Source organism: Brassica oleracea, chromosome C8, assembly GCF_000695525.1.
Source record: "Brassica oleracea var. oleracea cultivar TO1000 chromosome C8, BOL, whole genome shotgun sequence".
Taxonomy (NCBI): Eukaryota; Viridiplantae; Streptophyta; class Magnoliopsida; order Brassicales; family Brassicaceae; genus Brassica; species Brassica oleracea.
In genome coordinates this window covers 31,864,915-31,889,503 of record NC_027755.1, presented here as the reverse complement: position 1 = coordinate 31,889,503, position 24,589 = coordinate 31,864,915, and the positions used below count along the sequence as shown (strand labels likewise).

General features: G+C 34.5%; 5 protein-coding genes across 6 annotated transcripts; 4 read left to right on the top strand and 1 right to left on the bottom strand.

The window, feature by feature from the left end:
• Positions 1-1,530: 1,530 nt before the first annotated feature.
• Positions 1,531-4,678, bottom strand: LOC106307825 (tobamovirus multiplication protein 1-like). 2 transcript variants are annotated; one of them, XM_013744890.1, is made up of 12 exons: positions 4,420-4,678; positions 3,880-3,930; positions 3,756-3,789; positions 3,573-3,659; positions 3,437-3,488; positions 3,145-3,328; positions 2,962-3,057; positions 2,816-2,876; positions 2,562-2,701; positions 2,396-2,471; positions 2,128-2,297; positions 1,531-1,945 (listed from the first exon to the last, which is right to left on the bottom strand). In XM_013744890.1, exons 1-12 carry the CDS (start codon positions 4,540-4,542, stop codon positions 1,922-1,924), a joined length of 1,098 nt encoding a protein of 365 aa, XP_013600344.1. In that variant the 5' UTR covers positions 4,543-4,678; the 3' UTR covers positions 1,531-1,921. The 2 variants fall into 2 exon arrangements, with proteins under 2 accessions (XP_013600344.1, XP_013600343.1); XM_013744889.1 differs by having other exon boundaries at positions 3,880-3,946; positions 4,420-4,496.
• A 1,171-nt stretch (positions 4,679-5,849) lies between these two features.
• LOC106309189 (cytochrome b561 and DOMON domain-containing protein At3g59070) lies at positions 5,850-7,050 on the top strand. Its single transcript, XM_013746251.1, has 2 exons — positions 5,850-6,515; positions 6,670-7,050. Exons 1-2 carry the CDS (start codon positions 5,907-5,909, stop codon positions 7,048-7,050), a joined length of 990 nt encoding a protein of 329 aa, XP_013601705.1. The 5' UTR covers positions 5,850-5,906.
• A 2,124-nt stretch (positions 7,051-9,174) lies between these two features.
• Positions 9,175-10,083, top strand: LOC106309188. Its single transcript, XM_013746250.1, has 3 exons — positions 9,175-9,214; positions 9,383-9,585; positions 9,790-10,083. Exons 1-3 carry the CDS (start codon positions 9,175-9,177, stop codon positions 10,081-10,083), a joined length of 537 nt encoding a protein of 178 aa, XP_013601704.1.
• Positions 10,084-13,001: 2,918 nt separating this feature from the next.
• LOC106312330 (transcription factor PIF5) lies at positions 13,002-15,745 on the top strand. Its single transcript, XM_013749813.1, has 6 exons — positions 13,002-13,430; positions 13,765-13,842; positions 13,962-14,685; positions 14,810-14,875; positions 15,021-15,371; positions 15,467-15,745. Exons 2-6 carry the CDS (start codon positions 13,772-13,774, stop codon positions 15,581-15,583), a joined length of 1,329 nt encoding a protein of 442 aa, XP_013605267.1. The 5' UTR covers positions 13,002-13,430; positions 13,765-13,771; the 3' UTR covers positions 15,584-15,745.
• A 1,352-nt stretch (positions 15,746-17,097) lies between these two features.
• Positions 17,098-20,265, top strand: LOC106312322 (pentatricopeptide repeat-containing protein At3g59040). Its single transcript, XM_013749800.1, has 6 exons — positions 17,098-17,281; positions 17,596-17,911; positions 18,038-18,577; positions 18,652-18,776; positions 18,859-18,957; positions 19,391-20,265. Exons 1-6 carry the CDS (start codon positions 17,226-17,228, stop codon positions 20,127-20,129), a joined length of 1,875 nt encoding a protein of 624 aa, XP_013605254.1. The 5' UTR covers positions 17,098-17,225; the 3' UTR covers positions 20,130-20,265.
• Positions 20,266-24,589: the final 4,324 nt, after the last annotated feature.

Sequence of the window (24,589 nt, the reverse complement as noted above, 5' to 3'; positions counted from 1 at the left end):
ATTGATTTTTAAATACATAATGTGAAGAATTTATCATAATTTTTATTAATATTTTTTACAACAATTCTACAACTACTATGATTTGATTTGAGATTTACAGATTTTCTGGATTCTAAGTTTGATTTTTTTTTTTAATATTTTTGTCAATATTTTTAACAAAGACTGAAAATTTTATATAGAGAAGGCTAGAAGCTAATTATTGTAATTTGTAAATTGTATTAATACCTTTTTTTATTAAAAATGCAGATCTGAAATTAATAGTTCTGTATTGAAAATATTTTCTACTATCAAGTTTGATTTTCCGTACTTTTTGGGTCAACATTTGCTGTACTTAATACTCTCAGTCAATAATATTTAAAAATGAAAGCAAGAAAAGAAAACTCTAAGAGCACATTCTAGTCTTTATGAATTTATGTATATGATTGCTTCTATGAATCACATTATTAGTATTTTGTTTTTATATGTTATACAATACAGTATTTGTCACATGCAAGAAAAAGCCAAATGATAAAGAAAATGAAGTTTCATCACATACCACTCGGACATTTAATTGGTGTTTCAAACAAAAACTAGAAATAAATATACTAGATATATTAATACTAATTTAATCATTCAAAACAAGTCAAAAGAATTATCGAGTTCTCATGATGTGCATCAAGAATTGAGGGTCAATACATATAAGTTCGCTGAAAACAGAAGGACGAAAAACAAGTAAAGAAATAAAATTACAATAATGAAAATGAATGATTGTTCTTTTTCAAATTTAACAAAGAATATTTTTGTTCTTTATTTTTTTACAAAAGTGATCAATATTGTATATTATTAAAGACCATATGTCAAAATCATGGTGATCAGTACAACGCATGAGTGATCATGAGAGCGAGGTGTCCAAGTCCCATACCTTATAGGCAACTATTGAACTACCGTAACCGACACCGTTCAGAGGAAGCAACCAGAAAACATGTTTTTGGGTTACTTGTAAGAAGAAGCTGTTTTGTCTTGCAAGGCCTCTGCTAAAAGCTTGATTTAAGAGAAGCCGAGCTTGAAACTCAGAAACAATGAGGGGAGGAAGAAAGACAGAACAGCGATTGGTGAAAACATGACAACAAGTGCCATTATCTTCTCATACGCTCTGTGACCTCAGTACTTGCCCTATCTGATAAAAACAACAGCAACAATTGTTCTCATCAAGAACATGACGCTCCTTTACATAACCATGTACATATTTTAACATTTAACTTCTTTCGTGCCCACTTTATAGGAAACAAACAACACAAAAGAAAAGAGATCGACAAAGAAGCAAAAAAGGGTTTTCTTAGTGTAGCCTTTTCTCCGTCTTAGCTTCTTCTTTTTTGCTTTTCTCTTGGGGCATAGTACGAAGCTTTTTACATTCTTTTGCTTAGCGAGAAAGGCGACAGTGGAGAGAAGACGGAAACAGAGGATTCAAACTCTTATCACAACTATCCAAAAATGCACAAAGTATAGTTTCATTTGCTTTCACCTGATTTGTCAATCCCAGGGTCTAAAATAAACGTTTTTAATGAGAAAATTGATAGACACGTTAACCAAAAAGAAGTAATATATGTATCCACAACACATCATGCAAGTGCAACTAACACTAAAAGAAAAAACATGCAATCAAAGAATATTTACAGAGCATCCACAGATTCAACCTCCATTCTATCTTTATAAACAAACTGTTTTCTTCCAAGGCGACGCAGAGAGAGAGAGAGAGAGAGAGAGAAGAAAACGAGGTTGTTTCCACTTTCGTTTCCTTCTAGCACAACACACCTTGTTAGGCCTAAGAACCAGTAAGCAACTTCACGAGTTTTTTTTTTTTACCCCCGGTAACAACAAGGGAGGAACATTGGCGGATTTTCACTTTAGGCTAATCACTATGATATGTTTATTTGGGGTCGGCTCATATTGGACTTGCCTTTGAAACCTGCACCACCAAGTCCAAAACCAAACATATGTCAACTCTACTTTAAAAAGAGTGAATATTTGGTTGGTTATACTAGTTTTGGGTGTTGGTTATGTTTGAATGTTTCAGTTTGGTTCCTCTCTTTTAGTGGGCTTGAAATGACTTCTTAGTTTGGATGTTGATCAAGAGAGTTGCTGCTTTACCTGATTCTTAGAAACGGTTGTGGCAGTCCACTGCTGCTGAGGAGGGTGCCTTGGAACACTTTCATAGTTGACATAAGTGATTCTTCTTGGTTCTTCTCGTCTACTCACAATCTCTTGAGGAGGTAACTCCCTCAAAACCCATAAAACAAAAGCCAATGGTACTGTCGAACCTATCCAGAGAAAGAAAAAAAACCCGTTCTTACCAATAATACTACCATTGAGGTCTTTGAAAAAAAAAAAAGGATAATTAAATGATGTTAGACTTTACCTATGAAATAGTATATGATCAGAAGAACCAATGCCTTGACACCGTGCAATTTGCTTGGGTTCCAATGGTAGAAGAGCTGAGATCACAAGTATGTTTTTTTTTATTTATTAAAGCATATTGACACAATCTAAAATTTTGGTTTGCAAATATATAATTTTGGTCTTACAGGGATGTGTGTGAGAAGAGCGAGTAAAGAGCTCACGGTGAAGCATACAACTGAGACCCCTGCTAAACCTGATACCTTTCGCATCTCTGCTGATACTTGTTCAGACCGTACCTTCCTTAGGTTAAAGAGCAGACGCATGCCTAGAGAAACAAGAAAGAAAATAAACTAGTTTGTGAGCTTCTGCTACTAGATCACAAGCCTAATGGTCTCATTTTCCAAAACGCTACAAGAAAAGAACTGAAGTAATCACTCACCATAAAAGCATATTCCTCCTCCTGTGATCAAGATTATTGAAGCAAAAATATCTACATACACCTACACAAGAGGTGAACTTATAATAACAACAATTTAAAAAGAAAAAGAGGATATATCAAAGTGTGATATATATATAAGCACATACCTCAGCCAACAGTGAAGGGTCGGCAGAGTTATCACCGGAAGCAATCCAGATAAGGATTGCAAATGATATCATCAAGATGAACACAAGAACAACCGCCTAGCAAATAAACAGATAAACATCTGTAAGAAAAAAACACATAGGGATGATGACTTAATGCACATAACCGAAGGTAATATCTCATACCGCAACTACAAACTTCTGCCTTGTGCCGAGATGAATGCCATGGAAAGAGCAACACTTTCTGCGATCACTTGCACTCGAAGAGCCTGCTTTGCTCTTGCTTTTCTCGAGCAACCCTTGCTGGATGCTGTTTTCTTCATCATCCTCATCCTCCTCTTCTCCATTTCCCTGATGGCAAACATCTACCCTATAACATTAAAAAAGGTATCTATGTCTTATCTGTAAACAAGAACTAATCAAGCATTACATAATACGGTTAGACTGTACTTAAAGACAGTATTGACAATGTACGTACCAGAAAGAGAGAAGCAGGAGAAAAGTTGCAAGAAACAGAATCTTTGGAAACGCTGCAAGTAACAATTCGATCTTTAAGGATTTGTATCAATAAAAAATTCCAAAAAAAATACTATAAACACAAGAGAAGTTTTTACCCATAAGCAGAAAACCTAATGCGGTGGACCAATGATGCCACCTTGTGCAAGTTGCAATAACCGCAGCCACGAAATAGATGAGAGAACCTGCCAACAGAGATAAGAAGAGTAGAGAGATCTTAATTCACAGTCTCTCCATACTCAACAAAACTCTGTCAATGAATGTACTGAGGATTTATTTACCAGTGTTTGAGGAGCCAATCATAAGATGAAGCACCTGCAATAGTTGTGTTAGAATGTTAGATACATCATGACAAGTAACAGGAACTATAACATTACAACACTAAGGTAGACCAGAAGACTTTACTTTTTGCCGTGTCCATCCAACTCGTTTATCCCGCCGGTGAAATCGAGTTAACTGAAAGCAGATGAATCTTATAAGCCCAAACCAAACACAAAGAGAGAAAATAAGACTTTTTTTATCACTTTCAGTGTCACTACATTCTACACTCATGGCACTTTTGATAAGAAAGGTTTCTACTTTCAACTGAGGATGCGAATCTGATTCTGATACCCTAAATCAAATCTCTCATTGAACACAGAACACACACTACAAGTTATTCAAAGAGTTGACCTGAAACTTAAAGGTCAAACCACATCATCATCATCATCAGTAACAACAACAACAACAACAGACACAGCTACCAAAATTTAATACACATCTCAACGTGACTTAAAGATACGAAATTTATCACAATGCTTCACTTTCCGAGACAGACCTAAACGGTTTCACACATTCCAACATTCAGAAACCAAATCCAGTTTCCAGGGAAAACAGCAAAAAGACAAAACCTTTGGAATCAAATTGACCTAGAATCAGAATCCTCGAGAAGAATTGAGAAAGAACCTGAAGGAATGCGATGAAAGCGAGAGAGCCATCGATAAGAGCAAGACAGAGATTGACGGTGATGAAGCTCGGAGCATAGCATTTAGCCGTATTCAATTCGAGAAGCGTCGATACGATCGTCATCGATAATCCTCTCTTTCTCGATCCTCCTCTGAGATCGAAAGTCCCCGAGATTTTAGGTTTGTGGAGAGAGAGAGGATCACAGAAACACACCGAGAGACAGATGGTCGTAGGAGATGGGTTGGGTCTGGTCTGGTCTGAAATATTTTAATTCGATAATAATTTATTTTTATTAATTTCGTGAAAACAAAAACTAAAGTGGTACGGCGCGTATGAGAGAGAGTCTACAATATACTTACCGCCTAAAAGAAATCAATTTATATTCGGCGACACTTTAGCTTATATTATAAGATTTTTAAAATTGTTATCACCTTGAAAAATATTGATATTTTATTTTATTTATATTCGAAATTTCAAATTAATGGAATAATTTCCAAAATTAATCCTTGTTTTTAATATTATTTTTTAACAAAAAGAAAACTAAGTATTGCTCAGTTATATGTTCAAATATAACTAATATTAAATGTTTTCAAAGAACAAGCATGTCTTTGTGGACATTTTCGTTTAAGAAAAACTAGATGGAGTTTCCCCTCAAAAAATATCTGTATTATATTAATTACATATTTTAACTAAAGCATTATTTAATAGGTATGATAAAATGAAAACATAATCGAAGAAACGTATTTTAGTTATGAAAGTAATCTTTTTTACAACATGAAAGTAGTCAATATCTAATAAAATTTTAGAATTTAGAGAAAAGTTAGAGGTTTTTTTTTTTTTGTAAAAAGAAAGTTAGAGGTTGAATGGAAAAGAGCTTGATGCTTTTCATTATGACACTATTCCAAGTCAATAAACAAAACAAAATGATTTCGTTTTGACTTTTGTTATCATCAAATTTTATTGGATGATATGAACATTATATTTTTTTGTGTATTTATACTATACGAGTATATATCTTGCTTATAAATAATTTATAATACCAGGATTCTGAAATTTGAATTTTATTTGAAAGCACCTTCATATTTAAAATTAGAATCAGGATTGGTAGAGTTCTAGGATCAAGATTGTTTTTCAGTTTCAATAATAAACTTTAGATGATTAAAAAGGGAATAGGGTAATATGGAAAGTTTTAATTTGATAACCAAAACGCTGATTAAAGGATCATAAACCTATGAACGTGTTATCCATCCAGAGAGATAAAGAAAAAAGAAAAAAGGAAAATTACAACAACAATATGGAAACTCAAGCCCTTTATCAAAAAAAAAAAAAAACAATGTGGAAACTCTAGTTCTATATATATGCGGCAATAGGGCAAAGCTTTCTACTACTCGGTAAAGAACAAAGCCTCTTATTACTTTGTGCAACTCACTCTGCCTTCAGAAGATTCATTAAGCTTCGTGTTCTCCAAGCAATCATCATCAACAATCATGTCTTTGTCTTCAAGAGCCATTCTAGTCGTTATGTGCTTTCTGTTCTTGTCGTGTACACCACTCTTTACGTCGGCAACAACAACAACAGTTCAAGGACTTCAGCCTCGATGTGAATCTCACATCTTCAACAACGGAAAACATTACCGTTCTTGCAAGGATCTTCCCGTGTTAGACTCGTTCCTACACTTCAGTTATGCTCGAGAAACCGGAGTTCTCGATGTTGCTTACCGTCATGCCAATCTTGAGTCTTCTAGTTGGATCGCTTGGGCCATAAACCCGACCAAAAAAGGCATGTTAGGCGCTCAAGCTCTCGTGGCTTATCGTAACTCAACATCTGGCGTCATGCGTGCTTATACTTCAAACATCAATAGCTACGCTACTATGCTTCAAGAGTCTCCTCTTAGCTTTCGTGTAACGCAAGTATCCGCCGAGTATCTTGATGGAGAGATGACGATATTCGCAACTATGGTGCTGCCTCCTAACACAACCGTTGTGAATCACTTATGGCAAGACGGTCCGTTGAAGGAAGGAGATAGACTTGGGATGCACGCAATGAGTGGAGATCATCTCAAATCCATGTCCCTACGAAACATTAGATCCCACATGGTTCTACGTACACGTCGTTTGTCAGCTCACCGGATACTTGGCCGGTCTTCTCGGAGGCCTTGGAACAGCGATCTACATGGCATTGCATACCGGGATGAGAAGCACTGCGCATACCGTGATAGGGATTTTAATATTCTGTTTAGGGTTCTTGCAGATACTTGCGCTCAAAGCAAGACCGGGTAAAGACCACAAATACAGAACATACTGGAACTGGTATCATCACACGGTGGGATATGTGGTGGTTGTGCTAAGCGTGTACAACATATACAAAGGTTTTGTTATATTGCAACCTGGAAGTGGATGGAAGATCGCATACACTGCTATCATTTGTGCTATTGGAGCGTTTGCAATTGTGATGGAGATCTTGCAGTTCAAGAAGAGATGGGGTAGCTTGTTTGTGAAGAAATCGGAAGACCTACAAGAAGCTAATCAAAGTGCTTTTAAGAAGGAGATTTTGAAGTTTATGAACAGATGGGGTGACAAGACACCGGAAGACCTAGAAGCTAATCAAAGTGCTTCCACTGAAGTGGTCTAGTTTTATTCCTTTTCCATGTAGTGTCTATAAATGTTGCTGTCTCAGACAATTCGTGTTGGACCATTCTTTATATTTTTTTACGTGTAGACCATTCAGTTATAATCAATAAAAGTTGTTTTGGTTTAATAATCAAACAAGAATTTAAATGGACCATAACTGTGGGGAACGATTGCCAGTAACATTTAAGTGAGGAACGATTGTGTAGTTCGAGAATTGGTTCATAAATATATTTGTATAAAGACGATCACTTAATCAAAGTCCCTAAACTACCTAAACCCATAAAGAAGGCTTTAACCTTTTTTCTGGTCAGCTTAGAAGATGTAAAGTGTAAACGGGTTACAAGTACAGAGAAGCCAGACAATTTGTCCAAATCCAATCAAAAATAATGGTGGTTGGATAGAGAGATCACTTGCTGTATCGTTGCTTTCTCCACAGAAGACTAAAAGTTTTGGAAAGAAACCAGAAGACCTAAAAGTTGATCAAGCTGTTTGGTCTAAATTTTATTAAATTTTCTTTTACTTAGAGCATCTCCAAAAAGAAACTCTATTTTGAAGTTTCTAAAATTCTATATTTGAAGTTTAAAGATATTCTTCTCCAAAAGCAAAATTTCAAATTTAACTTCAAAAATATTTATATTTTATAATATGATCTTTATATTGGTCATAACTAATTTGAATTCATAAAACTTTTATAAATAACTAACACATATATAAACATATTACAGCAATATTAATTAATAAAATTTAAAATTTCAATAAAAATAAAAATAACGTAATTAATATTAACCTTCAGACAAAATACCGTATTATTCCATAAAATGATTTTCTATTAGTGCATTTCGAAATAAAAATGGCTTTCCTCATTTTTTATTTTGTAGATTACGAGTTAAAATATGTTGAAATCAAGTGATATTAATACGTGTAAATGCATTAGATCAGAACAAGAAAGTAAAAGAGAAACATAAAATATTGCTAAAAGACTAATTTCATTTCGAAGATATTAATACTCGTGAATATATTCGATATGAACGAAAAAAAATGTACGAAAAAACATCAAAACAACAACAACAACCATCTTCAGTTACAAAAAAAGTTAAACAATATTTGAAAATTTTGAAGGTTCTCGATCAAACTTATCTGACTATTAGTGTTGCTGTGATATTTAAATTTGTATAATAGTTATGTCTTCATGCAATTTTTTTTTTAAAAAATTTTGTTAAGTTTTTTTTTTGTATATTATTTTAAAAAAAAAAAAAAATATTTTTAATCTTATTTTAAAGTTTTATTTAATTTTAGAGAAATTCTCTAGGATAGCTATTTTTAAGTTTTTGTCACAAAATAGCTCTCAATGAAGAAAATGACCAAAATAAGTTTTATTAAAGGTTAAAATGTATTTTTACCCTAGGGTAAACTAATCTAGACTTAGAGTTTAGAGTTAAGGGATGAGATTTTGGGGATAGGGTTTCAAATTAAAAAAAAATAAAAATAAATATTTAAATTTTGAAAATAAAAAGGGGCTATTTTGGTCATTTTTAGGGTTATTTTTGTGATAAAAATAATTTTATGTGTAAAGCTGTAAACAAAATCTAAAATATTTATGAGATATAATTTTTTAAGGATTAAAACAATAAACGAAAAAATATTTATGAATCATAAAGGTGATGTGTGATTGTAGGGACCAAAATGCAAATAAAATTATGAAACTTCAAATTTGAAATTTTGAGTGATAAAACTTCAAATATAGAGTTTCACTCCTCAAAATTTCAAATTTGAAGTTTTAAAGTTCTTTTTTTGGAGAGCAAAAAATTCATATTTAAAGTTATAAAGTCTCTTTTGGAATTTGGAACTATTAAATGAGGCTGTGGCATCGGAAGACATAAACAGAATCACATCGCTTCGTGTGAGTCGTACGGGTCGACAAGATAGCTACTGATGGGACTTCACAAAATCGAGTTTATATACGGTCAAGTCAGGATACACGGTCGCTCATGATATCCACTCTGAGGTCTTCCCCTCCGCTGCAACAAAACCAAGTGCAACATGGCTTAAGAAAGCAATATGGAAAATCAAGGCTCCAAGGAAACTTAAACACTTCCTATGGCAAGCGACGTCAGGGTATCTTGCGATGGCGAAACAATTAAAAGAGCGACACTGCGCGAGAGAAAGTACTTGTGCTCGATGTGGTGCAGACGAGGAATCAATCAATCACATGCTTTTTGAATGTCCACCAGCTCTCCAATGCTGGGCACTATCATCGATACCGTCCTCTTCGGGGTTATTCCCGTGAAGCTCGTTATACTCAAACATTGATTTCTTGTTATTGCACGTAAAAGACAGTGGAGTGAGCTCAGAAGTGCTGAGTGCATTCCCATGGATAGCATGGTATATCTGGAAAGCACGTAACGAGAAATTCTTTAAGGATAAGGACATCTTGCCATTGGATTCTCTCAACCTCGCCGTTAAGGAAGCAGAAAGCTGGACGTTAGCGCAGCGAATAATAGAGGAACTGGATGAAAACAAGGAAGAGCAACAAAGAGTAACGAACATCACATCTCGGGCGCCAATCTCAGCCCGGTGGAGATGTCAAACTGACGCATCTTGGCTAAACGGTAGCGATAGAGCAGGAATTGGATTCGTGTTACTCGATGCAGGTTCACCGACTTTGTTCGGAGCGCAAGGATAAAGCTCAGCTGCATCGCCTCTCCACGCCGAAGCTGAAAATTTGTTGTGGGTTATGCAGGAAATATTGAAGCTAGGAAACAGAGAGGTGCGCTTTGAGTCAGACTGTGCACAACTGATCAAGGTCGTAAACGAGGAAGAAGATTGGCCAGCAATGGCATCTGAATTGGATGAGATCAAAGCTTTATCTGCAGACTTTATTGACTTCTCTATAGCATACATTCCAAGATTATCGAACTTCCGTGCCGACTCTCTTGCTAAAGGAGGAAGATCACGCGTATTCGGCTCTTCTTTCGTCAACTGCTTTGCACCAAGTTGGCTAGCTCCTTACGCTGACCAAGAAGTTGCTAACTAGTTTTTGAAGTCTTTTAATTTCGATGTAAAAAAAAAAAATAAATAAATAAATTCTCTTTGGGAAATGCTCTTATATTAGCATTCGTGTTGGCCATTTTTTCTTTTTTACTTTGAACACGATTCAGTTCTGATCAATGAAATTTGTTGGAGTTGAATCATTTAAATGGATCAAACAGAGCATTTAAATTTATGCAAAGCTGAGCATATAATTAGCCATTATATTTGGGCTTTATAGTGTATTGATCGAAGACTGCGATGAATAAGCTTCATGATCATACTCAACATTATGCAACTTTATTCAATTCTTTTCGGTAATCATGTTAAATATTCATTTAAATTTTTTTCCTTACAAAATATGCAATATTTAAAATTTTGTTTTCAACCTCTATGAAAATTGCTGTGATAAAGATTTGAAATAAAAGGAGAAAAATCTAATAGACGTCAAAGGTTTGTAATTAGCTGAGGTGAATATGCTTAATCTTGTTGTATTTTTTTTGGGACCTTCAGATATGATCATCACAAGGTCGGTGGCGGAGAAGAACGGGAAAAAAAAAGCGGTGGCAAGAAGCAAAGATAAATGGAGCGGCGGATATGAAATTCAGATTGAAAACTATATAAAATAAAGATGAACATCATGATCCCCTCAGGTTCATTTGTTTCTTATCCACATACTTCTCCGCCGCTTCTAACCTTTCAATCCTTTCCACCATGCCGCATCTTATCCCTGTTCCTGCACTGCCGCCACCGTTGCCTAGGGGTTTCAGAACGGTCTCTTATACAGTTAGGGTTATGATTAAGCCCAATAGGCAATAATGTATCTACAGTTTTCAAAAATCCATTATGACTAAACTTTGAACCTTTGATTTACAACGAAATAAATTTGGGCCTTTGCTGATTGTTATGAAAATATAATTTTGCCAAATACAAATCAATTCACAGTCAAATGCAAAAAAAAAATGATAAACATTAAAGATAAACATGTGATTTTAAATTCATCTCGCACGTTTTAATTTTATAAGTAGAGAAATTATAAGCAATATTGATATCTGACTCAGATAATTCATATCTGACTTCATAGCAAAGGCAGTTTGAATAAGAACAGTTTATTTCCAACTTGATCAAATTGTTGATCAATTTGAACTAGGAAACTCCTCTTTGGTCTATATTATGAAGTGGGGATATGCATGCTTGAGCCATTTAACCACACCAAGTGCATAAAGCTTGTTCATTAAAAATCAATTCGAGCACTTAAAGACTGTGTAACACATGCTATTGTCTGGTATGCAAATTGCAATGCAAACCAATTAATGTGAGTTTCTATTTTGCGTCTCCTGTGCAGACTGCAGTGTCTGTTTCTTTTTAAAAATCGATTCGAAGACTTAAAGACTATGTAAAGTCTATTTTCTTCGTCTTCGGCAACTTCGTTAAGTAGATTCTCAAGGGAGCTGATGGGTATATCATTGAAAACCTTACCATTCATATATAAAATTTAAAACATACTGAATTATCCAAAAACACTACAAGTTACTCAACTTTGTTCTCCGGTTGATTATTGATTTTATTTTTATGTAATTATTATAAAGATAAACTTATCTAACAATGTGTATTAGACTATTCGCTTTAAGAGAGCATTATACTCGTATCTATAATTATTTAGTTATAAAAGATTATTGGCCGTCTTATATTTAGCCAAAATCTAGTATTCATCATAGCTTTCTTTCATTCACATATTGGTTAGAAGATGAAATTAAATGATCCACCGAGGCGACGACTTCTACGTACCGACATGAGTTTGATCATGTGAATTCGAACATAGTTGAGTCAACCAACGGCTTTTAAAACATGGTATGGCTTTTTAGGGGTTTCATGAAATACGGTTTAAAGCCGTGCATGTACATCTACTCGATTATATTCAGAAAATAACATTTCATTTATCATCCATACGGAAAAATATCCAATATATAACTCACACGAACGAATCTACCTATCAACCTAGTCCACACAACTTGCATCATATAAATCTCTAAACAAAATTATAATAGCTTGTTGGGACCAAGTATTATCATCCAGTGTTTGTTTGTTTGTATATATATATGGCTGCAAATAAAACTTACCTTTGCTTGGCTGATGGCTTTCTATAGCTTCGAATCGACGCCATTACAAACTTGTCTCTTTCTTAGATAAAAAGTAAATGAGGCCCAAAGACTTCAAGTAAAACGTCTTCTACTTTCAGTGGATGCTCTAGTCATAATCGCCCCCACAATATCTCAACTTGTAAGTTGCAATATGTTATAATGTTCAAAGTATCCATAATATCATCATAATATGTTCATTATCATTAGATCGGTAGGGATTTTATGCACTTTCAACGGACAAAATTATGCGAGATAAGGGTTTAAAACTGAGCTTACATGAAAACTAAAGTGATAAGGATTCGAAAATTAATGTGAGCAGAATTTGGGTGGACCATCGTTTGTGGTCCATGACAACGAGCCAAGACGGCCCCCCATGTACTACCACATCGTGAATGTAATTTTCTTTGGTTATAATTTTTTTTACGAAAAACATTTATATATCACCGTCGGTTACAAATTTATAGTATAACACAAGAACGTTCGTAGTCAACATGTGAATTAAATGTAATATGGAAAATGTTCCATCTTGGTTGTAACGAGACTCTGACAGAATTGAATTCAGATAATTAATAAACCCTTTCAATTTTCTAGTAGATGATGAATTTATAAAACCGTAGTTGAAAATATGCCGAACTCTAACTATGGAAATCAAATTATTACTATACTGTTTTACAGTACGTATTATTGGCTATGGTGTAGGTAATTTGACAAAAACACCCTTAATCATTGGTCAAGAGTGATTCAGATAAGGTACAGATCAGAATCCACCACTAGAAATCGAGCAATAGATCTCTCACCTCCACAGAGCATGATCCAAGAGGTTATGGGTCCCATTAACAATCAACTCGTTGTCTGAAAGCTCGTAACGTGTCGCTCATCCTGATTGGGTTTCAGTACTGTTGCGCCCACCGAATCATTATCTCTCCCTCACTCGCTCGCTAGGTAGCTGTATTCACTCTGCCTCTCTTGCCTCTCTTGTCGCTTTCTGTCTGAACCTGGCAAGAACCTTGGCCTTTCCTTTCTATCTCGATGCCCTCTTCTTCTGTTTCAACTTTCATTTCTCATTTTCTGAAAATTTGTGACTTATCTAGAGAGATAAAAACCTAGAGAGCTAGGAGAGAGAGTCTTCTCTTAGCTCTATTTCTTTACGTGTGAAACAGAAAGCATATATAGTTAAGACGATCTTCTCATCATTCAGGGGCTTCTAAATCTGGTAACTACTTTAAAGGTTTTGGGTTTTGAGATGTACTATATATGGAATTAGTTACTTTTTTTATGCCCTATTAAATCATTATCTCCTGAATTGCTGGAGATGAGATTTTTTGTTTATAACTCTTTTCCTAATCTTCTCTAATGATTAAACTGTTGGGATTTGGTATAAAATATTTCAATGTTTGGTGATTGCTTTCATCATCCTTTTATGCTCCTAATAGTCTAAAAGTTCATGTTAAACATTATCTTAATCAACTATATATCTAATCATTAGTTTTTTTATTCAGTTGTAAAAAGTAATTTAATATATTCTTATTTGGGAATCTTCTGTACAGATCTGACATGGAACAACTGTTTTCTGATTGGAATTTTGAAGATAATTTTCACATGTCCTCTAATAAAAGATCAGTCAGGTATGCATACCATCCACCCATATATTTACTAATTGTCAGTTTCACTTTTAAAATTTTGATCATAATTATAAGTTGTATTGTTTGTGTATATGTATGTGATTATTCATGTTTTTGGACAGACCAGAAGATGAACTAGTGGAGCTACTATGGAGAGATGGTCAAGTGGTTTTACAAAGCCAAGTCCGTAGAGAACCATCAGTCCAAGTCCAAACCCACAAACATAATCAAGCCCTACGAAAACCAAATAATACTTACCTTGAGAACCAAGAAACAATACGAAAACTTAATGAAAATGTTCAGGGAGATCAAGAAACTGTCTCATGGATCCAATACCCTCCTGAAGATGTAGTTGACCCCTTCGAATCCGAGTTCTCCTCCCACTTCTTCTCTTCAATCGATCATCTTGAAGGTCCAAATCATCCCAAGAAGCCACTGCCTATCAAAGAGGCGGCTAAACCGGAGGCTAAAGCCATGGCTCCTCCTAAGTTTAGGCCACCGGTTGTAAGCGTTGGACCGAGCCATTGTGGGAGCAACCAGTCTCTGAATGATAATCAGGTGACCCATCCTCCGGTTTCAGTGAGTGATAGAAGCAAGAACGTTGAAGAAAGACTTGACACTTCGTCTGGTGGCTCGTCCGGTTGCAGCAAAGAAACTGAAAGTGGGAGAAGTGTAACCATTAGCCGTAAAAGAAAACATGTAATGGATACTGATCAAGAATCCATGTCTCAGTCTGATGCACGTTTGATGTCAACCGATGATCAAGCCATGGGTAACAAATCTAGCCAACGGTCAGGATCTACCCGAAGAAGCCGCGCGGCTGAAGTTCATAATCTCTCAGAAAGGGTATGTATTTCTTACATTGCATATTCATTATTTTTTGTTATAGCAACATCAGTTAGTCTCGAGGTGAAATTCTTATTTAAAACATTCAAATGTTGTTATTTTTTGTGATCCTGGTTTATTATAGAGGAGGAGAGATCGGATCAATGAGAGAATGAAAGCTCTTCAAGAACTTATACCTCATTGCAGTAAAGTAAGTTCCCTTTAAGAAGATATAATTTACATTAACATAGGTCTCTAAATTATTTAGAAGAAGATTAAACTAAAATCTTTACTTAATTGTTTATAACTTCCAGAATCTCAAAACCAACCTTGATTGTATGTTATTAAATTTGTAGACAGATAAAGCGTCGATTTTGGATGAAGCCATTGATTACTTAAAAACACTTCAAATGCAACTCCAAGTGATGTGGATGGGAAGTGGAATGGCGGCAGCGGCAGCAGCAGCAGCGACTCCAATGATGTTTCCCGGTGTACAGTCATCTCAATATATAAATCAGATGGCTATGCAGAGTCAAATGCAAATGCCTCAATTTCCGGTTATGAACCGACCCGCTGCACATAACCATCCCGGTTTAGTATGTCAAAACCCGGCCGTACAGTTTCAAATGCAAGCACAGAACCAAATGTTGTCGGAGCAGCTTGCTAGGTATATGGGTGGGTTTCCACCGATGCCGGCAACCACTCAGGTTAGTGCAACGTTTTAAGGAGAAGAGTCTTGTTATTAATTATTTTTCAAAAAGCTTGTTGAATATCTGATGTGTAATGTTGAAACTACATGCAGACTCAAACAGTCCAACAACCAATGGACATGATGAGATTTGGGTCTCAGGTGGGACAACAAAGTCAACTGTCGACACCGGTTACCACCGACAGTCTTCGTATGGGTAAAACTGGCTGACGTGGAAAAATGTTGTTTCCCTGATATTATTCTTATTATCTATTTTAGAGGCATAAACATGAAACTTAAGAAATGTATTATACGGTTCTACTAAGGCAGTACAGTCAAATATTAATACTTTTATTGAGAACAACAAGATGTCTTGTATCATCTATTTTTATATTTGGATGAGTGATACGCAAATCAACATTGTTAAGTTGATAATGTGATTATTATTTCCTCTTATAGATATGAGCTCAAAGGCTTCAAAAACAGTTTAAATGGCTAAAATGGGCTTAGAAATACACTCTAACGGGCTTTTGTTTATATTCTACAACATTTAATAAAAACGTAGACGCAACAAAACAAAAGAAATCGGAAAACGCGAACGAGATATGAGTATATCACGATTTGTCCTTACGCAACTTGCTTAACGCCTCCATTTTTGTGTTTAAACCAATCTTTTTTAAAACCGGACCCATAATGAACCGGATTATTTTTAAATTATGATTTATGACAATTCAACCGTATTAAAATTGGATTTAATCACAAATTAAAAATTTAACTTAACTGATTTTTTTTTTTGTTAATTATATAGTAAATTTTACAAACATAACTGAATTTACTTACTAAAGTTTTCAATAGAAATGATTATAAATCAAATGTAGATACAAACTAAATAAAAATCAATTACAGAACTAATATTTTTGACTTAAATCTTAAACTAATTTTAAATTTCAAATATTTTCCATTGTGAGTTATGAAATTTTAAAAAATAAATATAAAAAAAAATAATGTTGTTAAAAAATAGAAAAAAAGTAAAAAAAAATATTTTTATGAGTTGAACAAAAATAATTAATAAGTTTACTTTTATGGCAAATTGCAAATAAACCTACTTTTATACATATGATTTGGACATTTTTTTGTAATTCACAATTTAATTTGGTTCGACCGCCTGTTTGGGTTAGGTTTAAAAACATTAGTGTTAAGTGTTAACTTAAAAATTGAGTAAACTTTTTAAAAGATTTTATAAAGATAAATATCCTAGTATAGCACTGAAAAAGTTTTGGTCACAAAAATAGATCATAAGGAGGAATATGACCAAAATATTTCATTAAAGAGGTAAATATACATTTATACCTCTAAGGTTAACTAATCCAAACATCAGGGATTAAAATTAAGGGGTGGAGATTTGAGATTGAGGTTTAAAATTTTATAAAATAAAAAATAAATATTAAAAATTTGAAAATAAAAATTTTAAAAATAGTTTCAAAAAGTATTTTCGAATTACAAAAGTAAAATTTCAAAAAAAAAAAATTTATAAAAAAGTTCGAATTTGAAAACATATAATCTAAAACTATAAAATATAAACTTTTTTATTTTTTTAATTTGTTATATCTAAGGTATTAGTGTTATTTTACCTATTAAATAAAATATTTTGGTCATTTTTCTGCTTGTGGTATTTTCGTAATCAAAATTTGAAAATGGTTTATTTAGGAGAATTATCATTTTATAAATGCTCAAGTAATACAAAAAGAAAGTAAAAGAAAAATAACAACTTCGAAATTTTAATTTGAAAGGATAAGAGAAAGAATAGCTAGCTCTCTTCTTCTTCTTCGTCCTCTTAAGCTGCTGCGACAGAGGAGAAAGCTACGAACTTTAGATGTCACAAACTGTAATTTTCAAGCCGTTCGTCTCAGTTCCATCAAGTAATCTCAGGTTTCCTCTTCTCTCTTTCATATCTACTTCCTTACCTTTTCTCGAACAACTCTCAGTTTGGTTAGGTTCTGGACATGCTCTGTTCTAGACTCTGTTTCGTCCTTCATTGAAAAAGGCACCGCCTTTACGAGTTTCTGTGAAAACCCGTGCTGGGCTTCGTTTAATTCAATCGATTGTGTAAGCTTAATCTGTAATCCTTATCGGGTTTATCGTTTACTGAAAGTCTCTCTGAGACAAAAACGTGATGTGGTTTCGTTCTGTATCCTTAAGCTGTTTTCATTTACTGAAGCTCTCTGTGTTTATCTCTGTGTCAGCCAGGGGAAACTACAGAACAATATCATCAATGTTGGTGTTAAAATCCAAAACCGGTTCAGAGTTGTGTGTATGGGGATGCTGGCCCCAAGGAAGTTCTTGCAAAAGAGGAGGAAGATGGAGGTCTTCAAAGATGCAGCAGACGAGGTTGATCAGAAGAGATGGAGAGGGCTAATGCTAGAGATCGAATCCACTGGCTCTGCAGTTTCAGTCCTTAGGCAGTACAGAACTGACGGTGACCAAGGTCTTCCCAGGGACCTTGTTTTGGGTACTTTGGTTAGGTTCAAGCAGCTAAAGAAATGGAACCTCGTCAGTGAGGTATGGAGAATGAAACTGTTTTTACAGTCTTGAACAAAGTTCATGAAGTTAGTAGAGAGATATTAGATGAACCATCTTTAGTCTACTGTTAATATTTTGTTCAATTTGTTTCATTTGATTTTGCAGATTCTTGAATGGCTTAGATACCAAAACTGGTGGAACTTCAGCGAAATGGACTTTCTGATGCTCATCACAGCTTATGGGAAGCTAGGAAACTTCAACGGAGCCGAGAGGGTTTTAAGCGTACTAAGCAAGATGGGCTCGAGTCCAAACGTGATCTCCTACACCGCTCTCATGGAGTCTTACGGAAGAGGAGGCAAATGCAACAACGCTGAAGCCATATTCCGGAGGATGCAGTCTTCAGGGCCAGAGCCTTCTGCTGTAACTTATCAGATCATACTCAAGACTTTCGTGGAAGGGAACAAGTTTAAAGAAGCTGAAGAGGTTTTCGAGACTCTTTTAGATGAGAAGATATCGCCATTGAAGCCGGATCAGAAGATGTATCACATGATGATTTACATGTACAAGAAGGCTGGAAACTATGAGAAGGCTAGAAAAGTGTTTGCTTCAATGGCTGAGAAAGGAGTTCCACAGTCTACTGTTACTTACAATAGTCTTATGTCCTTTGAAACTAACTATAAAGAAGTTTCTAAGATCTATGACCAGGTGATTCTGAATGATCCTTTCTTATAAGTATTGGCCTGTGATAGTAGTGATCTAATCCTTTTTTAACTTTGCAGATGCAAAGATCTGGTATTCAACCTGATGTTGTAAGTTATGCTTTGCTTATTAAAGCATATGGAAGAGCAAGGAGAGAGGAAGAAGCTTTATCTGTTTTTGAAGAGATGCTTGATGCTGGTGTAAGGTCAGTTTCCAACTAGTTATTGCTGAAGATTCTACAGAATGGTCTCTCTTCTGGATATATTATTGTCTTTATTTATCATCAGGCCCACGCATAAAGCCTATAACATTTTGCTTGATGCATTTGCTATTTCTGGAACGGTGGAGCAAGCAAAGACCGTTTTTAAAAGCATGCGACGGGACAGGTAAAAAAGTAGTTATATCGTTATGTACTAGGCCTGCGGGTTTGGTTTTAAGTTAGTTCGGTTCATCATAAATCTTACCGAAATAACCCAAAATAAAGTTCAGTTCGATATTCGGTTAGTTTGGTTTTTGAAAATCCTACAAATTTTTTGAGTTCGGTTAAATTTTAGTTTAATTTTGTTAAAATTTCGGATAAGTTCGGTTAAATTTGGTTAGTTCAGTTAGTTTGGTTCAAGTGTTGGTATGGTTTGGTTATATATTTTTTAAGAAAACCGAAGTAACCGATTGCTGAACGAAAACCGAACTTTTCTAGAAAAACACCAACCGAACTCCTAACTGAAAGTTTCAGTTCGGTTCGGTGCAACATCCCAGCCCTAATATGAACTGTGTTGCTTATACAGTTTAGATTGGTAAAGGAACATATTTTTCTTGCAGATTTTATCCGGATCTATGCTCTTACACAACTATGCTATCAGCGTATGTAAATGCTTCAGACATGGAAGGTGCTGAGAAATTCTTCAAGAGGATAAAAGTAGATGGTTTTGAGCCGAATATAGTAACCTATGGGACAATGATAAAAGGTTATGCCAAAGCAAACGATCTTGATAAGGTTATGGAGGTATATGAGAAAATGAGGTTAAGTGGCATCAAAGCGAACCAAACCATCTTAACAACGATCATGGATGCGTCTGGGAGGTGCAAGGATTTCGGGAGCGCTCTTAGTTGGTACAAGGAGATGGAGAGTTGTGGTGTTCCACCTGATCAGAAAGCTAAGAATGTGCTTTTATCATTGGCCTCAAGTCAAGATGAGCTAGAGGAAGCTAAGGAAGTTACTGGTCTTATAGATGAGAAGACAACGAGCCTTGCTGGAGTTGATGGAACTGATGATGATGATGATGATGAAGACAATTATAATGAAGATGATCTGGAGGAAGCTAAGGAAGTTACTGGTCTTATAGATGAGAAGACAACCATCCTTGCTGGTGTTTACCGAACTGATGATGATGATGAAGACAATTATATCACTAGTAGTGATGAAGATGAAGATGAGGATGACTATGAAGAAGATGATGATGATGTTGATGGTGCAAAAGAAACTGTGTTGTATGATAAAGCACAGGAAGGGTCTTTGGCTTATGTTGGCTCACAGACGGAAGAACTTGTGGAGTTATGAAAACTACTATATGTTTTGTAATCATCAAATGAGATTTTGCAGAAGAGGACTTAATAGGTTGTCCATTATTTGTGTTTGTAGTTTACGAAATGAAATTGTTACTCAATCCTAAGAAACGCAAGGTTATCTTATACTCCTTTGGTAGCTACCATTCTCATTTGCATAAGTTTTTAACTAATGAGCTGCACTGTCCATCTGCAACATATATACATAGTACAGGTAAGAACTTTGGCCTGTAGAAATAGAGAGAGAGAGAGAGAGAGAGAGAGTTATGGTTTGAACTTTGAAGTGTGACTTCTGCAATCATCCATCCCCTGTAATAAAATATCTTCTAAATCTTATGATATGTATAAATATAAACAAAGAGAAAGAAAGAGTGAGCAAAGATCATAACGCATGTCCAAGACTGGTTTAGGTGAATAGAAGTGGTCTCGCTAACTTTTGTTTTCATTGGGTGTTATGATTAGATTAGGTGTATAGAATTCACTGTTAGCGAAACCGATGGTAGTTTAAGGAAGATAAACGAAGAAAAACATTAATTCATCATGTTCAAAACAAAAAAAATCGCATCAAATTTAAGCAAGAAGAAAAACATTAATCCATAAATATAGAAAATAACTTGGGGGCAAAAATTATGAGAGGGTAGGGGTATTAGCGCCGGGTCAGATATTTTATTTTTCATTGAGTTCAATTTGTTTATTTGTTCCATTTGTTAGTTGTTAGTCATGTATTCTAATCTCTTTTTATCGTTTGATTTAAATATAAGTAAGATAAGTATGTGATAATTGCACCATAGTTTATATACTTAAACTTTGAACATAATGTAAAGTTGATGTTCCAAAGGTAAAATAATGTAAATGCATGTGTTTATTTTGTGAGTATGTTGGCTTTGGACATCATTTTAATGCATTTTTGTCTCATGCTGAGCTATAATGGAAGAGGCTTTTAATAGTGGAAGCGATGCAATGTTTTCTTTGTTTACTACTAATTGTTCAATACTTTGCCTTTTATAGTTTTATCTTAAATAGAGTAAATAATAAATAAACTTTTTTATTTTTTTCTTGATAGAAGTAATGCAATTTCCCTTTGGTCTTTAAAAAGTAAAGTTAACAATAACATAATTTTCTATCTATGAGAAATTTAATCGAAAAATTTCTCCACTCTTAGAAAGTAGTAACAATTCTTGCATAGATGATCCATGTTTTGGAGGTCGCAACTTCGTGGAGGTTTGAGTCTGGCCATGTTGTTTAGATATATGTCCTTCAGAAGAATACCGTAAACACCGAGTGTTTTTTTTTTATCTTTCTCCAGCAATGGTTGGATATAGATAGTGTGTTCCCAGTCAAAGGTATCTAGGATCTTTTTCCCCTCTTTGATTTTTCCTGTGTACAGCAGTAATAAACCACAAAGGTATGTTCCCTCATCGTATTTTCCATAAGTAGAATGGCGTAGGTGATTGAGTGCTTTGATTAATTTGTGATGGAAGAACAACTGATTTATTCCCTCAACATAGTGTGCTTCAGGGTTGTTGTTTTCTAAGCATAACTTCATTAAGTGTGTGATGAAACACCATCCTCAGTAGTTCAGATGCAAAATATTCTACGTTCAGGTTGTGGAAACAGGATGTGGGCGCCATGACAGAAGTGTCTTCAACTGTCTTAAGATAAAAAGATCTTGTTGGGTTATTGGTTTGTGTATATTTGTGGATTGGTTTTAGGCATCGGTGTTCAGTTTTTTATTCATTTCTAGTTCTTTTTCTATTTCTAATTTTTCGGTTATAGAGATATATGAATCATTTAGTTTCTGATGAAATTTCGTTTGGATATGGTTCAGTTATTTCATTTTTTTCGGTTTTGGATAACAAAGTCCGGCTTGGTATCTGATAAACATTCTAGTTCCTATTAATTCTGGTTCAAGTAAATTAGATAACAATGCTGTTTTATTTATTTATTTTCTAAATGACGATGTTCGTTATTATATTCGAGAGTTGGTTGTTGTGGTTACAGCTTGTGTTAATGGAAGGGGGTAAACAGTACATCTAACTATATATTTCATATTTGAGTTTTTTATTTGTGTTATATTTGTAGTTTGTAGTTAGTTTTGGTAGAAGTGTATTTTCTTTTACGTATTTGTGGACTATAGTGTCCGAGGTTTTATTGGCTGGTGCTTTTGTTTAATGTTGCAATTTTTCATGAAAGTTATTTAGCCATGGTTGGCAATTTGACAATAATATTGATGTGAAGCCTGGATCGAAGTAGTCCAACACGTTGATGGAATTGATTTAAGAGAGAAGATAACAAAAGTTCCTCAACTGAACTAACGTTTAGGTACCATGAGAACATAGACTTATGTGCTATTGGCTCTATTTTTTTAAAAAATATTTAATTTAAGTAAATAATTATATTTTTTATTAAATATTATTATTTCTTATCTTAACCTCCTATCTTGGAGAGTTAAATGAAAAAAAATCACGAAAAGTCTGTTTTTTTATTCTTCAAATGTTGAACACAACCAAGGTTGTGCTTAGCATTGAGTTTTGACATTGCAGAAACTTTAGTAACTAAATGACTATTTTTATTAAATATTATTATTTCTTATCTTAACATCTTATTTTGGAGAGGAAAATGACAAAAGTCAGAAAAATTGTTATTTTTTTCTACAAAGGCTGAACACAACCAAAATTATGCTTGGTTTTGAGTTTTGACATTATAGAAAGTTTAATGACTTTAAATAAAAATTGTAGTAACTTGAATGAATTTAGATGAAAATCAAATTTTATAGACGTCAGAAAAAAACATCCTTTAGTGAATTAAAAAAAGGAAAAGTGGTTTTGAGTGTTGTTAGAAGTGAGAATCATTTGATTCCGGTTTTGAGTGTTCTTACAGTACATCATTAAAAGATTAAGAAACTGTTTCTTATATTACCCTATGAACTCTGCCCTAAAAAACTCTGGATAATGATGCTCTTAGAAGGGTTAAAGCCTTTTAAATTAATAAATCTGATTGGATTAAAAAAAATTCAATTTAAAGCCTTCAGACTTTTGAAGTAAATGCGTTTAATGGTGCTTGCAAACATATCTTGACGTTTCAATTTTCCGCCACTACAATCTTCTTCCTCTTCCACATTCACCATTTTCATCTCGCTTAGGCACCTCTTCTACTGATTCCTCTTTGGCAATGAATGACTCCGGCTACTCTATTTGATCCAATGATTAATATATGCCCGCCATCTCTTGAACATTATGGTTTATCAACAGAGCATAGAGATTCAAGAGGAAACTCTTATCAGGTGCAAAAAGACCGAAGAGGTTCCTCAGTTCTTAAAGTTTAATGCCACCTCAAGCTTCAGAGTGAGCTCTTTCTCTCTCTCTCTCTCTTACAAAATTCTAAAACATTGATTTCACTTGAGAGCATATGAAAGTTTGTGCGAAGAGCAAAAAGATGGGAGGGTTTCTGGAATCAGGCTACACGCTCATTAAGGAACAAAAACGAATATTGGAAATAAAGCTTGCCAAGGAATACATGAAGAACATTGACAATTAATTCTAAACACAACGATTTTTTCTTGTTCTCATTTTTAAAGTCTACTGATAAGTTAAAACATGACTAACTCGCGCTATAGAGTTTACTTTTACCAAAACCATGAGCATTGGAATCTAAGAAGAGGAACTGCACAGTACAGAAGCAATTGAAAATAGGTATTTTGTTAATTTTGACTGCAGCGATCCAAAATTTGAAAAAACAATGTATACAACTTTTAATAAAAGTTAACAAAGGCTCTTGTGAAACAGCTTGTAATCTATATTAGCAGAAGCTTCCCTAATTTAAATTGTATTTTTGACCATAACAATACCAGTACATAATCTTTGGAGAACTCGTTGGAGTTCTTTACCTTCTTGCCATGCATGTCCTACACATACACCTACACCTATATGTTGTATGTATATCACGACTCTGTAGTTGAGTGGATAAGGATGCTTGGGTGTAAAATTAAGTGAAAGTAAAAATAAACATATGAGTTTAGAACCAAGTTGCTTTGGTCTAGTGGTATAGGAGCTCCAGCTGGAGTCTATATTAGCAGAAGCTTCCCTAATTTAAATTGTATTTTTGACCATAAGAATACCAGTACATAATCTTTGAAGAACTCGTTGGAGTTCTTTACCTTCTTGCCATGCATGTCCTACACATACACCTACACCTATATGTTGTATGTATATCACGACTCTGTAGTTGAGTGGATAAGGATGCTTTGCTGCAAAATTAAGTGAAAGGAAAAATAAACATATGAGTTAAGAGACACTCTTCTCTATGCTATTCTCAAACCTATGATGTGAGCAAGTAATCAAACCATATATGATAATTGATATGTGCGTGTAATGCAGGCGAACACTAAATTTTTTGTGTCTGCATGGAAAATGAAAACGCCTAATCTAAGCAATGAATCTTACCTGGTCGAGAGAA

Bases quoted from the DNA above. Each gene is read 5' to 3' on its own strand.
- LOC106312322 (XM_013749800.1), top strand. From the start codon at position 17,226: ATGTCACAAACTGTAATTTTCAAGCCGTTCGTCTCAGTTCCATCAAGT. The intron at 17,912-18,037 runs GTATGGAGAATG...TTGATTTTGCAG, and splicing joins AATGGAACCTCGTCAGTGAG to ATTCTTGAATGGCTTAGATA. The intron at 18,958-19,390 runs GTAAAAAAGTAG...TTTTTCTTGCAG, and splicing joins AAAAGCATGCGACGGGACAG to ATTTTATCCGGATCTATGCT.
- LOC106312330 (XM_013749813.1), top strand. From the start codon at position 13,772: ATGGAACAACTGTTTTCTGATTGGAATTTTGAAGATAATTTTCACATG. The intron at 14,686-14,809 runs GTATGTATTTCT...GGTTTATTATAG, and splicing joins TTCATAATCTCTCAGAAAGG to AGGAGGAGAGATCGGATCAA. The intron at 15,372-15,466 runs GTTAGTGCAACG...AACTACATGCAG, and splicing joins CGATGCCGGCAACCACTCAG to ACTCAAACAGTCCAACAACC.
- LOC106307825 (XM_013744890.1), bottom strand. From the start codon at position 4,542: ATGACGATCGTATCGACGCTTCTCGAATTGAATACGGCTAAATGCTAT. The intron at 3,931-4,419 runs GTTCTTTCTCAA...ATCTGCTTTCAG, and splicing joins CTTTCATCGCATTCCTTCAG to TTAACTCGATTTCACCGGCG. The intron at 3,329-3,436 runs GTACGTACATTG...TTAATGTTATAG, and splicing joins CTCCTGCTTCTCTCTTTCTG to GGTAGATGTTTGCCATCAGG.
- LOC106309189 (XM_013746251.1), top strand. From the start codon at position 5,907: ATGTCTTTGTCTTCAAGAGCCATTCTAGTCGTTATGTGCTTTCTGTTC. The intron at 6,516-6,669 runs GTTCTACGTACA...GGGTTCTTGCAG, and splicing joins GAAACATTAGATCCCACATG to ATACTTGCGCTCAAAGCAAG.
- LOC106309188 (XM_013746250.1), top strand. From the start codon at position 9,175: ATGGCGAAACAATTAAAAGAGCGACACTGCGCGAGAGAAA. The intron at 9,215-9,382 runs GTACTTGTGCTC...TGCACGTAAAAG, and splicing joins GCGACACTGCGCGAGAGAAA to ACAGTGGAGTGAGCTCAGAA. The intron at 9,586-9,789 runs GTAACGAACATC...TGGGTTATGCAG, and splicing joins ACAAGGAAGAGCAACAAAGA to GAAATATTGAAGCTAGGAAA.